The sequence below is a fragment of the Symphalangus syndactylus genome, chromosome 20 (genome assembly GCF_028878055.3).
Source record: "Symphalangus syndactylus isolate Jambi chromosome 20, NHGRI_mSymSyn1-v2.1_pri, whole genome shotgun sequence".
Taxonomy (NCBI): domain Eukaryota; kingdom Metazoa; phylum Chordata; class Mammalia; order Primates; family Hylobatidae; genus Symphalangus; species Symphalangus syndactylus.
This window is the reverse complement of record NC_072442.2, coordinates 68070379-68087529: the sequence shown is the minus strand read 5'-3', so window position 1 is coordinate 68087529 and position 17151 is coordinate 68070379. Positions and strand designations below refer to the sequence as shown.

General features: G+C 55.3%; 1 protein-coding gene across 5 annotated transcripts in view; it reads right to left on the bottom strand.

Moving 5' to 3' along the window:
• Positions 1-17151, bottom strand: part of ABR (ABR activator of RhoGEF and GTPase) — a 223552-nt gene that overhangs the window by 105871 nt on the left and 100530 nt on the right. For 4 of the 5 annotated variants that reach the window (XM_063629639.1, XM_055256611.2, XM_063629641.1 and 1 more), the window contains exon 2: positions 10949-11133. In XM_063629639.1, the coding sequence (XP_063485709.1) occupies positions 10949-11133 (185 nt within the window). Of the gene's footprint in view, positions 1-10948; positions 11134-14360; positions 14376-17151 lie in introns of those variants that run through there. The other variant, XM_063629640.1, reaches the window with a different exon arrangement.

Below are 17151 nucleotides of genomic sequence, written 5' to 3'. Positions count from 1 at the left end.
CATGTGATCCTCCCACCTGAGCCTCCTGAGCAGCTGGGACCACAAGCACACACCACAGCCAGCTAATGTTTGAAATCTTTCGCAGCCACTGAGATTTCTGACACCATCAAGTCTAAATCTCAGTCTCCAATGGTTGACTCCCCAAAGACAGTCTTCCCCCACACCCACCCTCCATTCCCTCCCCTGACCCAATCAACAAGGATTTGTTAACGCCTGACCCAATCAGCAAGCATTTGTTAACCACCTGACCCAATCAGCAAGCGTTTGTTAACCGCCTGACCCAATCAGCAAGCATTTGTTAACCGCCTGACCCAATCAGCAAGCGTTTGTTAACCGCCTGACCCAATCAGCAAGCGTTTGTTAACCGCCTGACCCAATCAGCAAGCGTTTGTTAACCGCCTGACCCAATCAGCAAGCGTTTGTTAACCGCCTGACCCAATCAGCAAGCGTTTGTTAACCGCCTGACCCAATCAGCAAGCGTTTGTTAACCGCCTGACCCAATCAGCAAGCGTTTGTTAACCGCCTGACCCAATCAGCAAGCGTTTGTTAACCGCCTGACCCAATCAGCAAGCGTTTGTTAATCGCCTGACCCAATCAGCAAGCGTTTGTTAATCGCCTGACCCAATCAGCAAGCATTTGTTAACCGCCTGCTGTGCACCAGGCACTGTGCTAGCATTCGGAATGCAGCCACAGACAGGGGACCCCGTGCCTACTCTCGCGGAGCTGACAGTCTCGGGAACAGACTGACCTGGTGACTGACTCCCAAGGCAGTGTCAAGGGAGGGGCAGGGCCATACTGGGGAGGAGAGCAGTGTCAGAACTCTGCAGCTGAGGTGCCATTCAGCTGAGGTGTCACTTTTCTGGAAGGGATAACATGGAAACACCTATTGCTAATTTTTTTTTTTTTTTTTTTTTTTGAGACGGAGTCTCACTCTGTCACCCAAGCTGGAGTGCGATGGCGTCATCTCAGCACACTGCAACCTCTGCCTCCTCGGTTCAACCCATTCTTTTGCCTCAGCTTCCCAAGTAGCTGGGATTACAGGCACCCGCCACCACGCCCGGCTAATTTTTGTATTTTTAGTAGAGATGGGGTTTCATCATGTTGGCCAGGCTGGTCTCGAACCCCTGACCTCAGGTGATCCACCTGCCTCGGCCTCCCAAAGTGCTGAGATTACAGGTGTAAGCCATGGCACCCGGCCCGCTGCTCATTTTTAGATTCGACTTTAAACGTCACCTCCTCCAGGGAGCCTCCCGTGACTCCCCGTTGGCTGCATCAGATGTGCCCGCTGGTGCCCTCAGAGCCCACTATACGTTCCCAATCGTGGCACTTCTTTTTTAACTTCTTTATTTTCCTGTTACATCACTAACAATTCTAACTCTGTAGACACACATAATATAGAAAGAGAAAGTACCCTCTGGTTCCCTCTGACAGAGGGAGCCTCTAAGAGTTAGTTATACATTTTTCCTTATTTCTGTCCACGAATAAACTATACACATAGGCCGGGTGCAGTGGCTCACGCCTGAAATCCCAACACTTCGGGAGGCCGAGGCAGGAGGATCACTCAAGCCCAGGAGTTTGAGACCAGCTGGGCAACATGGCAAGACCTCATCTCTACAAAAATTTTAAAAAACAATTAGCTGAGTGTGGTGGCATGCTCTTGTGGGCCCGGCTTCTTGGGAGGCTGAGGCAGGAGGATTGCTTGGGCCAGGATGTTGAGGCTGCAATGAACTGTGTTTGTGCTACCATGTTCCAGACTGGGCAACAGAGAAAGACCGTGTCTCAAAAAAAAAAAAAAAAAAAATTAGACCGTGCGCAGTGGTTCACGCCTTTAATCCCGCACTTTGGGAGGCTGAGGCAGGTGGATTACTTGAGTTCAGGAGTTCATGACCAGCCTGGTCTACGTGGTAAAACCCTGTCTCTACTAAAAATACAAAAATTAACCAGGAGTGGTGGCACAGGCCTGTAATCCCAGCTACTCTGGAGGTTGAGGCACAAGAATTCCTTGAACCTGGGAGGCAGTGGTTGCAATGAGCTGAGATCGCACCACTGCACTCTAGTCTGGGCGACAGAGCAAGACCCTGTCTCTAAAAAAAAAAAAAAAAAATTATGGCTGGGTGCGCTGGCTCAGGCCTGTCATCCCAGCACTTTGGGAAGCCGAGGCAGGTGGATCACTCGAGGTCAGGAGTTCGAGACCATCCTGGCTAACACGGTGAAACTCCGTCTCTACTAAAAATACAAAAATTAGCTAGGCATGGTGGTGGGTGCCTGTAGTCCCAGCTACTAGGGAGGCTGAGGCAGGAGAATCGCTTGAACCCAGGAGGCAGAGGTTGCAGTGAGCCGAGATCACACCACTGCACTCTAGCCTGGGTGAGAGAGAGAGACTCTGTCTCAAAAAAAAAAAAAAAAAAAAAAAAAAACAGTGGTTAGAGATGCCGGTGGGACTGGGGAACAGACAGGAGAGAGACTGTGTGAGGCACAATGACATGAGTTTAGTCTGGCTGGTTCATGCATTCATTCAGCTAATATTTACTGAGCACCTGCTGTGTGCCAGGCATATTTCTAGGCACCAGAGACCGCAATGAGCAAAAGTTTTGTTACAAAACCGACAAAATCTCTGTCTCATGAGAGTTCACATTCTAGCAGGGAGTTGGTCCTGAGGCCACAGGGGTAGGCAGGGGGTCCAGGGGTCAGGTCAGACAAGGCCTTCACAGCTGTGCAAAGGGAAGGTGGGTCCTATAGGCGAAGCGAAGGGGGGCCCTATAGGCGAAGGGAAGGTGCTGAAGGATTTCAGGCCAGGTGTGACAGGACATTCATCCTGCATCCCTCCCGCTGACATCAGATGACTCTTTCTAAAACACTGCTCACTCTGTGCCCAGCAGGAAGCCACCAAGCCAGGCCAAACAAGGGCCGTGGGGCCCCAGCTGATGACTCACCCATCTCACTGTTGACAGTAACCTCTCAAAGGGCCTGGCACGTTCTCACTTCCAGGCCTTTAACAGAGGCAGGTCGGCGGCTTGAAGACTTTCTCCCGCCTCTCGGCTTCTCCTTGGCTCTCCCAGCTTTCCTGGCAGAAACTCAAGCCCCACCTGCAGATTGTATGAAGCTCAGTAGCTCTTCGGCCAATGGGAACTGACACCAAAGGGCAAGTGCCAGGGCAGGTGCAGCCACTAACTACAGCCACAGACGGAACCAGATTCATCACCTTCCAGATCCCCTTGCTCCTCCCTCTGCCTCCTCTTTCTCTGTTCTAGCACAAGTCACTCCAAAATCATATACATAGTTCAACTACATAAAGCTAATTTGGCCAGATGCAGTGGCTCACGCCTGTAATCCCAGCACTTGGGAGGCCGAGGCAGGCAGATCACCTGAGGTCAGGAGATCGAGACCAGCCTCGCCAATATGGTGAAATCCCATCTCTACTAAAAATACAAAAAATTAGCCAAGCATGGTGGCGGGTGCCTGTAATCCCAGCTACTTGGGAGGCTGAGGCAGGAGAATCACTAGAACCCAGGAAGGGGAAGCTGCAGTTAGCTGAGATCGTGCCATTGCACTCCAGCCTGGGTGACAGAGGGAGACTCTGTCTCAAAAAACTAAAATACATAGGCCGGGTGAGGTGGCACACGCATGTAATCCCAGCACTTTGGGAGGCCGAGGCGGGCAGATCACCTGAGGTTGGGAGTTCAAGACCAGCCTGGCCAACATGGTGAAACCCCATCTCTACTAAAAATACAAAAATTAGCCGGGTGTGGTGGTGTGTGCCTGTAATCTTAGCTACTTGGGAGGCTAAGGCAGGAGAATCACTTGAACCCGGGAGGCGGAGGCTGCAGTGAGCCGAGATTGTGCCACTGCACTCCAGCCTGGGTGACAGAGGGAGACTCCATCTCAAATAAATAAATTAATTACATAAAATAAAGAAAATAAAATAAAGCTGATGTTGAGAAGCCAGTACACGACACTGTTTATACAGTGAAACAAATAAACTAAAACAGAAAGAAAACTCTCCTGCACTCTGGATGTGAGCCCCAGCTCTGCCTCTTGCCAACTGTGTGACCTGGGCACGTCATCTAGGCTCCCTGTGCCTCCGTTTCCTCATCTATAGAATGGGGGTAATTATGGCACCACCTCTAGGGCTGCTAGCTAGCTGGGAGACGGAGATCCCAGATGGGGGGTGAGAGCTGTGGGATAAGCCAGGCCAGCCAAGTGTGATTCATCAGAGAAGATTAACAGTGTGGAGAGGTGAGCAAGATCCCAGCCAGGTGTGAATGTAGGAGGGCCAGAGAGGACAGGGGAGCCAGCGATGACGGGACCCAGGGTCACAACCAAGGTATTAGTCTACCTACTTCCAACTTACCTCCTTCCCAACTGGGACAAGCCCAGGAGCCACCCTGAGCCTCATTGTCTTCATCTACTAAACGGGGGTAGCCCCATGGCTGGAGGACTTGGCTGGCAGGGAAGCCCCTGGGCTCCTAGCACAGCACCTGGCACATGGGAGGGTCCAGCTCGTGTCCTTCTCTTTGCAGCAGGGACCCAAGATCCAGGAAGGGGAGAAATGCAGGGGCCGGCTGCTGGGGGTGGAGGTTGAAACTCGAGGAGTCCCTGACTCCACCACGGGCGTCCCTGACCCACACAACCCAGGTCGGGAGCAGTCGGGAGGGAGTGGAGTGGGCACCATCTCAGGAGTTCGTGGCTCCCATGCTGCCTCTTCACTCACCTACCAGCAACCTCGAAACCCAAGCCCCAAGCCTTCAGAAGAGACCGAGAAAGGGAAGAGGAGGCTGCAGTTCTTCCCAGTGTTAACCCTGAGCCTGAGTTCCTCCCAGCCCTGAGCCTGAGTTCTTCCCAGCATTAACCCTGAGCCTGAGTTCTTCCCAGTGTTATCCCTGAGCCTGAGTTCTTCCCAGCCCTGAGCCTGAGTTCTTCCCAGTGTTATCCCTGAGCCTGAGTTCTTCCCAGTGTTATCCCTGAGCCTGAGTTCTTCCCAGCCCTGAGTCTGAGTTCTTCCCAGCATTATTGCCTGAGCCTGAGTTCTTCCCAGTGTTATCCCTGAGCCTGAGTTCTTCCCAGCCCTGAGTCTGAGTTCTTCCCAGTGTTATCCCTGGGTCTGAGTTCTTCCCAGCCCTGAGTCTGAGTTCTTCCCAGTGTTATCCCTGAGCCTGAGTTCTTCCCAGTGTTATCCCTGAGCCTGAGTTCTTCCCAGTGTTATCCCTGAGTCTGAGTTCTTCCCAGTGTTATCCCTGAGCCTGAGTTTTTCCCAGTGTTATCCCTGGGTCTGAGTTCTTCCCAGTATTAACCCTGAGCCTGAGTTCTTCCCAGCCCTGAGCCTGAGTTCTTCCCAGCATTAACCCTGAGCCTGAGTTCCTCCCAGCCCTGAGCCTGAGTTCTTCCCAGCATTAACCCTGAGCCTGAGTTCTTCCCAGTGTTATCCCTGGGTCTGAGTTCTTCCCAGCATTATTGCCTGAGCCTGACTTCTTCCCAGCATTATTGCCTGAGCCTTCCTTTGCTCCTGCCTTCCTCCTGACTGAACATCCCAGAACTACTTGGTTCCATTCCACGAATACCAGTTGAGAACCCCTAGCTGCCGAGACGCTTCCATTGGGGTCCACAGAGATGATCAGGGATTAAGGTCCTGATCTCACAGGGCAGATGCACCCCACAAGTGACCGTGCACACCTTCCAAACTGCAATGGGATCAGTGGCGGGGTGGGCATGAAAGCTTCACAAGGGAGGGCGTGTGAGCGGGACCTGGCAGCGCTATGCAGACTCTGGCATCACAGAAACCCAAGTTTCAATAATGCTCTGGCCCTGCTGGCTGCATGGTCTTGGACAAACAATAATAATATTAATAGTTATTATTAAGAGATGGAGTCTTGCTCTGTCACCAAGGCAGGGGTACAATGGCTATTCACAGGCGTGATCCTAGCACGTTTCAGCCTCCAACTCCTGGGCTCAAGTGATCTTCCTGCCTCAGTTTCCCTCGTAGACAGGATTATGGGAGTGAACCACCATGCCCAGCTAATCTTAGGCAAATTATGTCACCTCTCTGAGCCTCAGTTTTCGCACCTGTAATGTGGAGATGGTTATAGCACCTACTTCATAGAGTTGTTGAGGGTCTTAAATGAAACCACACACATGAAAGGTTCAGCACAAGCCTCTCTAAGCAGCTGTGATGAGGGGGAGGAGGAAGAAGAGGATCACAGGGACAATGATGATGATTTATTTTTCCTTTTTCTTTTGAGATGGCATCTCACTCTGTCCCCCTGGCTGCTGGAGTGCAACGGCGCGATCTCAGCTCACTGCAACCTCTGCCCCCACTGGGTTCTAGCAATTCTTCTGCCTCAGTCTCCCAAGTAGCTGGGATTACAGGCACCTGCCACCACACCCAGCTAATTTTTTGTGTATGTTTTTAGTACAGATGGGGTTTCACCATGCTGGCCAGGATGGTCTTGAACTACTGATCTCAGGTGACCCACCCACCTCGGCCTCCCAGAGTGCTGGGATGACAGGCGTGAGCCACCGCGCCCGGCCAAGGGTGAGGATTTCAATTCACCTCCACCCTTATCTTTGGGTTCTCCTGCAGGCTGGAGTCTAAACCCGTTTCGATTTTACATTGACAAAGCATCCTGCCAAATACCATCTCACAGAAACCTCACAACAGCTGTGAGGTTTGAGCCCTGTGAGGTCAGGAGGGAGGAAATTCTCAGTGTCTTCACTCTACAGATGAGCAAACTGCAGCTCTGGGTGGGGAGTGGTGAGTGACACCCCTCAGGCCACACAGTGAGACAGTGGTACAGTGAGGACAAAACCCAGTTCTCCTCTCTGCCTTGTGGCCCCTTTTTACTAAGTTTCCCAAGAGGGAAGCAGACAGAGGAGTCTGCGGCCTGAGTCGGATCTTCTGTTAAGACCATGGTCCTGGCTTAGGAACCTACACCCCCACTTGTCAGCTGAGATGAGTCCTGGCCCTTCCTTCCTTCTCAGAGTGAAACCAGGCCCTTTCAGCTGAATGGAGCCACCAGTGGTCTGTGGGCCTGGCCCTGCCGTGCTGCCCTGCTCAGCCTGGACTTGGGCAGGTTTTGTGGGGCAGGGTTTCAGGTTTCACCCTAGTACCTCTGTGGGATGCATGTCTTGGGGACACAAACGAAGACAAAGGCAGAGGGCAAGGCTGTGGAAGGGCGTGTTGGGGAGAGAGGAGCATGTCCTGCCAAGACCACAGAGACATGGCTTCACCCGGGGCCACCCCATGTGGCAGAAAGGAGGTTGATTGCAAAAGCAGATTCGGTCATCGTGCAGCAGATATTGATCAGACTTGGTCTTTGCAATGCTCTTGGCCCCCCAGCCCTCTAACCTGGTGAGAAAAGGCTTGTGGGCCCTGGTGGCCAAGGGCTGTGCACTTTGGTGAGCCAGGCCCGATGCCGCAGGCCTCCCCGATGCTGAAATTCCGCAGCATCTTCCTGCAGCTGCTCACAGTGGGATGGGAGCTGAGTCCCCCAGGCAGGGCTCTGAGCCCTGCTGTGGTCTGAGAGCTGCTCACAGTGGGGCCTCCTCCCGACTACCTTTCAGGGGAGTTAGAGCTCTTTAGAGACGAGGAAACTGAGGCTCAGCGGTATGAGGACATTTGCCCAGTGTCTCACAGCTAAAGAGTAGTAGATTCTCTTATCTTGAGATGGAGTCTCGCTTTGTCACCCAGGCTGGAGTGCAGTGGCGAGATCTCGGCTCGCTGCAACTTCTGCCTCCCGGGTTCACGCCATTCTCCCACCTCAGCCTCCTGAGTAGCTGGGATTACAGGCGCCGGCCACCACGCCCAGCTAATTTTTGTATTTTTAGTAGAGACAGGGTTTCACCATGTTGGCCAGGCTGGTCTCAAACTCCTGACCTCAGGTAATCTGGCTGCCTCAGTCTCCCAGAGTGCTGGGATTCCAGGCGTGAGCCACCGCGCCCAGCCTGAGAGTAATAGATTTTTATCTGTGCAAAGCTTATCTGCTTTCCATCCTGGGCAGCTGAGGGGATAATAGTGTGACACTTCATTTTCTAGGTCAACCTGACTAGGCCACAAGGTGCCCAAATACTTGTCCAAACATTAATCCGGACATATTTGTGAGGCGTTTGCGACGAGGTCGATACGTGTATTGGTGGACTGAGTAAAACAGAGTCCTCCCAGTGTAGGTGGGCCTCATCCAATCCACTGAACACCTGAATCAACAAAAAGGCAGAATAAGAGGAAGCTCCTCTCCCCTGACTACTTGAGCGTGAGCTGGGATGTTGACCTCCTCCTCCCTCTGGACTCAGACTGAAACACTGGCTCTTCCTGAGCCTCGCGTCCACTGGCTTTTGAGCTGGAATTTATATCCCTGGCCCTCTCCTAGCTCTCAGGCCTTTGCACTTGGACTGGAACTAGTATTGGCTGTTCTGGGTCTCCAGCAATTGACTGCAGAGATTAGGACCTCTAAGCCTCCATAATCACCTGAATCAGTTCCTTCTAATATTCTCTTCGCACTTAGACATAGATACAGATAACGCACACACCCTACTGGTTTTGTTTCTCTAAAGAACACTGACTAACACAAAGACTCAACCTTGGGCTTCCCGTTGGCTGCATATTTGGGCGTGGAAGGCTCAGCGATCAGGCGGTGCCAGAAGCCAGATATCTGAGTATCTAGAACAATTGTCTGATTTGGTCCAGAAGTCCCCTCTGTTCCCAAGGCCCCAGCAGGAAGCCTGGTAGGGGAGGGGACCTGTTTGGCCAAATAAGCACAGCCAAGCCACAGAAACCTCGGTCCTTTATTAATAGTATTTTTAACCAAAACATCCCCAAGTACTCAGGAAGGGGCGTCAGCTCCCTCCAGGCACCCCGTGTAAACAGCAATACCTGCAGAGTCCACTAGGTGGGGCCGGTGACCCAGCGGAAAGGGCAGACACGCTCCCCGAGGAGGGAAGGCAGGTGCGCGGATGGGACCTTTGCCGGGACGATCCCCAGGCTGGACAAGGGCTCCCTACTCCTGCCTTGCGTGGCTTCTAGCCGATGGTGTAAACATCAACCCTGGGGGCCACAAGCACTTCAGGGGGCTGTCACTCCAGCATCTCTGGATTTCAAGGTCCTCAAGCCAAGTGGGTCCCTCGTGAGCCACCAAGCAAGACGCACAGCCACCAAGTCAAGTTCTGCCCCGAAGCCCCGGAGCGCCAGGCGGGGGCATCTGTGCGTGACGCCCGTGATCTGTCTCCCGAGAGAAGGCATCTGCCAGCACCAAGGAATCGGAAAATCGACACGGACGCCAGCCGTGGTGGTCACGTGACAAGGACAGGGCACAGGAACAGGGAGCAAAGAGGGAGGTGGCGCGGGGACAGGCAGCGGCAAAGACCCTGGCCCTACACCGGGATTCCGCAGCATCTTCCTACAGCTGCTCACAGTGGGGTAGAGCTGAGTCCCCTCGGGCGGGGCTCTGAGCCCTGCTGTGGTCTGAGAGCTGAAGGCAGAGATGGGAGGGAGAGTCTTCTCCTCCTTGCTCTCCCCTGGTTGGCCCCCGTTCAGGTCCCTGAACACCTGCTCTGCCTCCTTGGGTTACTATTTGTACCCTGAGCCCAATGCCTCCAGGGGACCAGGGCAAAAAACCTGCCCCTACAGGTCCGAGACGCTTGTCTCTAACCCACCTCCCATCTTAGGGCAGGGCAACAACACCCCAGGATGCCGGCTGTGGAGGGCCCAACACTGACCAACCCCCTCGCCGGACCCCCTGCCTCCCACCTGCCCCCTGCCAGCCCTTCCGAAATGTGCACGGCTGGGCTGCCGCTAAACTCGGCCTCGGCCTCTGTTGCCATGGCAACAATGTGGCTTCCCCCAAGTGGGAAGCCCGTTGCCAAGGCCCTTGTTGCCAAAGGCTATAACGGCCACCCCGGGGTGTGAAGAGGGGGTGAGAGCTCTGTGGGGGGTGGAGGGTGGCCAGGGAGGCTGGCGAGGGAAGGAGCAGGGGGTTCTCAAGAATGGGAGGGTTCAGGCGGCCTCAGCTGGAGTGGGGGGCACTAGCCCCTGGAGGAAGAAGAGGCAGCCCGTGGCATCTCAGCGATTGCTCCTCTGGGGATGTCAGAAGGCAGAACGGAGACCCCCCACAAAACACACCCAGACGCGCTGGACCAAGCAAGGATGGGGCACTCCCACCGCCCCCTGCAACACACACCCCCCACAGAGGACCGGCTTGGATTCTTCTCCCCCGCCAGCTCCAGGCAAACAACCCTCCAGAATCTCTGTTCTGCTCGTTCATGTGTCTCCGACGCGCACACACAAGCTGCGCTCAGACAGCCTCAGTCCCTGTCGCCAGGAACACGTTAATGACAAGGACTGCAAACCCTCCACAGTTTCTATCCCTGGCCTAGCTCAGAGCACATGCTTAATATTCCTTCTACAACGCTTCTCTCTGGAGCAGAGCTCTCGTCTCTGTCAACAAGGAGAGCTGGACGCCATCAGAGTTTGTTCCCTTCCAAAGTGAACAGAGGAGGGCTGGAGCGGGCAGCTCACTGCGCCCACAGGGAGCACCAGGCCCAGGCTGGCTTTGCAGGGGCAGCATCTGAACACCTGGAGCCCACGGGCCACTCATGCAGCCACTGCCTGGCCTGGGTGCAGAGGGGAGGAGAGCCTGGTCCTCTCCTGGGTCCTCTCGAGGAGGGAGGCTGACAGGGGAAAGCTGAAAGAGGCAAGGAGGGTTCTGGGAGGCCTAGGGAGCAGATGGCTAGTACAGGGGGAGAGACAGGGGCGGCAGCGTCGGCAAAGCAGGTGGGGAGGGGAGCCTGAGCCTGAGAGGGGTCCGGGGCCAGGACGAGATGACGAGGCACCAAGAACGGCCAGGTCCAAATGTCTCCAGTCCCAATCTCTCCAGACCAACCCAAGCAGGGCCTGGCCCACGATGCCCAGGCCTTCCCGTCACCCCTCCCCAAACCCAGAAGGAAAAGCCGGTGTACCTACCCCAGGAGCCAGCCCCTCAGGTGGAGTCGGGGAGACGCCATCCCCCCCGCCCTGGCTGCGGGCGCTGAGCTGCGGGGACATGGTGGGCGACTCATCGATGTACGGCATGGTCTCTGAGCCCTCCGGGGGCCCCTTCTGCTCCTCATTCCCCTCTCCGTCGTACTCGTCCGTCCCGTAGCTGAAGTCTGAGACAAGGAACAAGAAAGGCCACTGAGAATCTTCCACCAGAGCTGCCAGGGACTGGTAGCGTAGTGGGCGCCAGCGGCGGCCCCCGGCTGCCATGGTCCCGGCCGCACCATCCACGCCTGGCCCGGGCGGGGGCTGTGCGGGGACCTGGGCCTGGTGAGGGGCCGGGGAGAGCCAGCAGGCACCCGGCTCTGCACGCTCCGGGGCTGCCGGGAGGCGGGGAGGGGCGGCTCTGCTGTTGCTACCCGTTGAAGAGCATGTCAGCCGCGTATTTCAAGCTGCTGTTTTCTTTGCCTTCTGCCTAATTCCAAGTGTAAAAATTAACAGTGGGAGCAGGAGGCAGGACGCTTCCAACTCTCCTCTCTGAGTCACCATTTTGCTTTTTATAGGGAATAAGGAGGTGGGGGGGGGCCGGGCGATGTCACTTCCTGTGGCCCTCCTCCTTGGGTACCATTTGTACTGAGCCCACTCCCTCCAGGGGGCCAGGGCAGGTTCTGGGGTGTGGGAGGGGAGCCCTCAGCCCTCAGAACAAGGCCCTGCACGGAGGACGGAGCCCAAGGCAGCAGGGTGTGGGCGAGGAGGCTGTGCCCAGGCCTGGCAGGGACAGGGGTTCACAGCAGACTCCTCGGAACCGGCGCCTGTTTCCATCACCCCGACGTGGGCTTCCTTCAGAGGAGGAGGGAAGGAAAGGCAACCGGGAAGTTGAGCCGTGTTAACCCCCAGGGCTGCCAGCACCACTTGGGCTCCAGAGCCCAGGCACGGAGCCCACCCCCCTGGGAGGGGAGGCTGAGCCCGTGCAGCGAGGGGGGTGTGCAGGTCAGCAGCTCAGGGCTTCATATTTTCCAAAACGGTTACGAGGGCAGCCTCGGAAAGGCCCCTGCGTCCAGCACCACCAGCATGGCTATAGGAGGGACCCTCCCACAAACCGGTCCCTGCCCCTTGGCCTGTTTGCTTCCCCAGCCTTGACCGGGAACAGAGAACGTGGCCGTGTTGCTTCCGGGGGCCATGGTGGACCTCCTTGGGCTGGGGCCGCCAGCGGGGGGTGGACACCCCTCTCACACTCATCGTGGAGCAGGGGTAAGCTTCAGCACTCGTGCAGGCCAGTGGGAGCTGGCACTGCAGGGTGTCCTGGACCCACGAAGATCACCGTGCCGGCAGCCTTGGGGCCAGCGGGAGCCTCCTACGCGCTGGACTGCCCAGTGGTGGCGTCCACTTGTTAAACCTCCCTGGGTATCTTCCGGGCGGGACTCCCTGGCCAGGCATCTTCGGATCTTGCACAGTGTGATGGGGGAGGCTGGCTGAGCCTGCCCTGCCATCTGCCCAGACATCCTTTCCTCCAGGTCGCCCTCCCTATGGCACCTGGCCCCCTGGCACCTTAGTGAATCCTGCCCCTTTGTCCTTGAGCCCCTGGGGCAGGAGGTGAGCATCTCAGTCATCATTGCATGCCAGCACCCACAACCCCACCTGTGGCAGGCTCTCAGGGAAAGTGCGTGGAGAGAATGAATGAGCAGAGGATCGCACCGTCTGTCTCAGGTCTGAGGCTTCAGCCAAGTCCCAGCCAGCCAAGTTCTCCACGGGGGCCCCAGCTCTTCCCTCTTCTGTCACAACACACCAGCCCACAGGCAACCAGCAGCTGGAGAATGGTGTCAACAGGTCACCGGGACGCCTGGCCATAGCCACGCTCTGCCCAATCTGGCCTTTTGGCAGCCGAGCGCTTCCCCCAGGCTCACTGCACCTGCTTCTGTCGGCTGCCTCTCCTCATCCCCGAGCCAATGCCCCATTCAGCTGCCAGGGGACATGGACTAGTTTTTTCCCTAGACAGGCTTGTGTATGAAGAACCACAGGACCCAGGGATGCCTACCAGTGAGCTGCGTGTACGCCACGCACCTGGGCAGGACCCAGGGATGCCCTCACACTGAGATGCGTGTACGCCACGCACCTGGGCAGGACCCAGGACGCCCTCCCACTGAGACGCGTGTACGCCACATACCTATGACATAAGGCCCAGTGCCCTGCAGACCATGACACTGTGTCTGTGGCTGGCAGGACGTGAACTGACTGGTCCTTCCAGGGGGAGGAGGAAGAGGCACAGCGGCACCCAGCTGGCCTGAGTCTGGCTCCGTGAAGTGCCTGGCCATTTGGTGAGACCCCCTCACTCTGCAGAAACACAGGAGGGGATGGAGGGCAGCCTCCCGTCAGCCCCTCCCTCCTCCCTCCTCCCTCCTCCTCTCCAGGAGGCTCCAGGCTGCCCTGTTGGTGCCTGGAGTTAAGGCCAGGGAAAAGAAGCAACAGTGGACCCCAGCCTCGCCCACAGTTTAGATTCCAGCCAGCCAAGCAGACTCTCCCGTACGCTGACCAATTCCCAGGGGTGCAGGAATGGACCCCACACACTTGGGAGATCGTCCAAGAGCAACGGGGGGAAGAGACGGCAGGGAAGGTGGCTGAAGGTCTCTGCCAGTCTCCCCATGTGCACAGTTCATCCTGATCAGAGCAGAGGACCACAGGCCCTGCCATCCCCTCCTCCTTCCAGCCTGGACGTTTCGCGGGGAGGCAGTTCTTATTTTCCTCAATTTACATACAATTGCCGAAGGTCACAGGATCTGAACCCAGGTCCCAAATGCCCTCCCTTTCCCTCTGAATCTCACTCCAGAGAAGTCCCCTTCCATATCCCTCCTGGTTAAGGGGGGCTGACCATGGAGCTGAACACGGGGGGCCTGAGGACGGGGTGCTGGTGGAGGGAGGCCCAGGGGCAGCGAAAGGGCTTGGCCTGCAAACATTTCCAGGGCCTTCCCCTTTCATTTCTGCCCCTACAAAACCGTGAGAGCCCAGGAGACTCCAACCAGGAAAAGGGGTACAGAAAAGATGGGGAAACCAACCCTCGGAGAAGGCAGGAACCCTGGGGGAGGAAGATGGGACTACTCAGCACAGGCTTCAGTCTCTGACGGCCACAGGTGGGTATGCTGAGCAGACAGCGGCTTGGGCACCAGATCTCAAGGAAGAAGAAAAGGCAGACAAGGCTGCTGGCAGCAAATATCCATTTCCCCACCGACTAACAGAAATCCTACTGTATTCAGAGTGGCAGTGCACCCAGCGGCTAGTTCAAAGACACCTTTCCTGATGGTGTGAGCCATATGATTACGTTCTGGCCAACGAGATGTTACATGGATATGTGTGGAACTTGCAGAAAGCTGCTGAAAAAGACTGATTTAGCCGAAAGGTACACTACCCACACTGCTCTTGTTCCTCCTTCTGTTGCTGGTTTGGAGAGTTGATGGGATGGCTGGAGCCCCAGCAGCCATCCTGAACCATGAGGTGAGCCGAGGATAGAAGCCACCACTGAAGACGGCTGAGCAGAAAGCTGGAAGTCCAGGTCACTGATGGCGCAGTGGAGCCCACCCCAGGAAGGTCTACTGCGGGACGTTTTTACATAAAAGAAAGAAAAAGTGCCAAATGCGATTTGAGCCTCTGTTACATGGTTTTTCTATTATCTGCAGTCAAACCTAAGGTAACTGACACAGGTGATTTTCCCTGACGTCCCCACTTTGGTGCTCTTCCTGTGACTGTCACCGTCCTTCTCAGGCTCCTTGGCGAAATCTTCTTTCTCTACCCATCCCTTAAAAATTGCTGTTCCCATGGAGGGTCACACACCAACAGGTCACACACTGGGGCCTGTTGGACGGTGGGGGGCAAGGGAAGGGAGAGCATTAGGACAAATACCTAATGCATACAGGGCTTAAAACCTAGATGACGGGGCCGGGCATGGGGGCTCACACCTGTAATCCCAGCACTTTGGGAGGCCGAGGCAGGGGGATCATCTGAGGTCAGGAGATCAAGACCATACTGGCCAATATGGTGAAGCCCTGTCTCTACTAAAAATACAAAAAAATTAGCCAGGCGTGGTGGCGGGCGCCTGTTGTCCCAGCTACTTGGGAGGCTGAGGCAGGAGAATGGTGTGAACTCAGGAGGCGGGGCTTGCAGTGAGCTGAGATCGCGCCACTGCACTCCAGTCTGGGCGACAGAGCAAGACTCCGTCTCAAAAAAACAAAAACAAAAACAAAAACAAGAACAAAAAAAGATTCACGCACTTCAGTAAATGTTGAGCTCCAGTGAGTGACATGCTGGAGTGAAGTGTACGACTCTCTGCAACTTACTCCGAAGTACATAAAAAATAAGATGGGCTGAACATGGCGGCTCATGCCTGTAATCCCAACACTTTGGGAGGCCAAGGCAGGTGGATCACGAGGTTAGGAGTTCAAGACCAGCCTGGCCAACATGGTGAAACCCCATCTCTACTAAAAATACAAAAATTAGCTGGGTGAGGTGGCAGGTGCCTGTAGTCCCAGCAACTTGGGAGGCTGAGGCAGGAGAACTGCTTGAACCCGGGAGGCAGAGGTTGCAGTGAGCCGAGATTGCGCCATTGCACTCCAGCCTGGGCGACAGGGCGAGACTCCGTCTCAAAACAACCAACCAACCAACAACAACAAAAAACAAGATGGAATGATGATGTTCAGAGGGATGGAAAGATGGACAGATGTGTGATAAAGCAAGAGTAGAAAAATCATCACTGCGAACGCTAGACAGTATGTGAACGGGTGTTCACTGTGAATTCTTTCAACTTTTCTATGTGCTTACAATTGTTCATGATAAAATGGTGGTGGTGGCAGGGACTGGTACTCGCCAGCTTCCGCCAACCCTGCTTTACGTTCCTCTCCCGAATTGTGTTCCCACTCCCGGGAGAAGTCTGGGCTGCAGACTCCTGGGCACCTCCACCTTTGAGAGCCTCAAACTCAGCCTTTTCCCAAAGTTAATACAGCCTTTTCCCAAAGACCACACACGTAGGGAACCTGGGAGCCATTCTAGATGCCTCCGCATTTCCGCCCCTCGTCTCCCGCACTGTGAGGCGTCTCCGCTCCTCCCCACCCTTGCCAACTCTTACAAGCATAATTCCAGCACCCTCCCCACAGCAGCCGGGTCACAAATCGGACCGTGTTCCTCCCCATTCACTTAGGCACACAGCCCCACTGCTCAGCTCAAGGCCCTTTGTGGTCCGCACCTGCTCCACCTTTCCAGGGCCCTATTCTCCTGCCCTGTGACATCAGACTCCTTCTAGCTCCCTGCAGTGGGTTCAGTAGTGCCCCCCCACAAGGTATGTCCAGATTCTAATTCCTGGGACCTGGGAATGTGACCTTATTTGGAAAACATTCTCTGTAGATGTGATTAAATTAAGGATCTCAAGATGAGGTCACTGTCGATTAACCAGTGGGTCCTAAATCCAATGCTGTGTCCCTATGGAAAGAGAAAGGGGGAAAACGCAGACAGAGGAGAAGACAGAGGCAGGGTTTGGAGTGGGGCTGCCGCCAACCAAGGAATGCCTGGAGCCACCAGACACTGGAAGAGGGGAGTAAGTGGGAACTCTGCCCCGACAGCCTGGGGAGGGGCTGGGTCTTTGATTTCAGACTTCTGGTCTTCACACTGCGAGAGCATCAATTTCTGTTGTTTTAAGCCATCAAGTTCATGGGAATCTCTAATGGCAGCATTAAGACACAAATGCAGCGCCTGACACGCACACAGCTCCCCCCTTTGCACACCAAATGCAGCGCCTGACACACACACAGCTCCGCCCTTTGCACACCAAATGCAGTGCCTGATGGGCACACAGCTCCCCGCTCTTTGCACACGCTGCTCCTGTGCCTAGAAAACCCTCCTTGCTGGGCGCAGTGGCTCACACCTGTCATCCCAGCACTATGATGTGGGGCATCCTCCGAGGCAGGAGGATCGCTTGAGCCAAGGAGTTTGAGATCAGCCTGGCCAACATAAGGAGACCCTGTCTCTGTGAACACACACACACACAAAGACACGCACACACACACATACACATGTGTATATATATATATACCTCTCCTTACCCCTTGTCCACCTGGTGAAATCCTGTTTTGCCCTCAAATCTGCCTCATCTGTGCCTTCTCCTAGGAACTTTCCTGTGTTTTGCGTATTATGATAATACTTGAATACCGAAA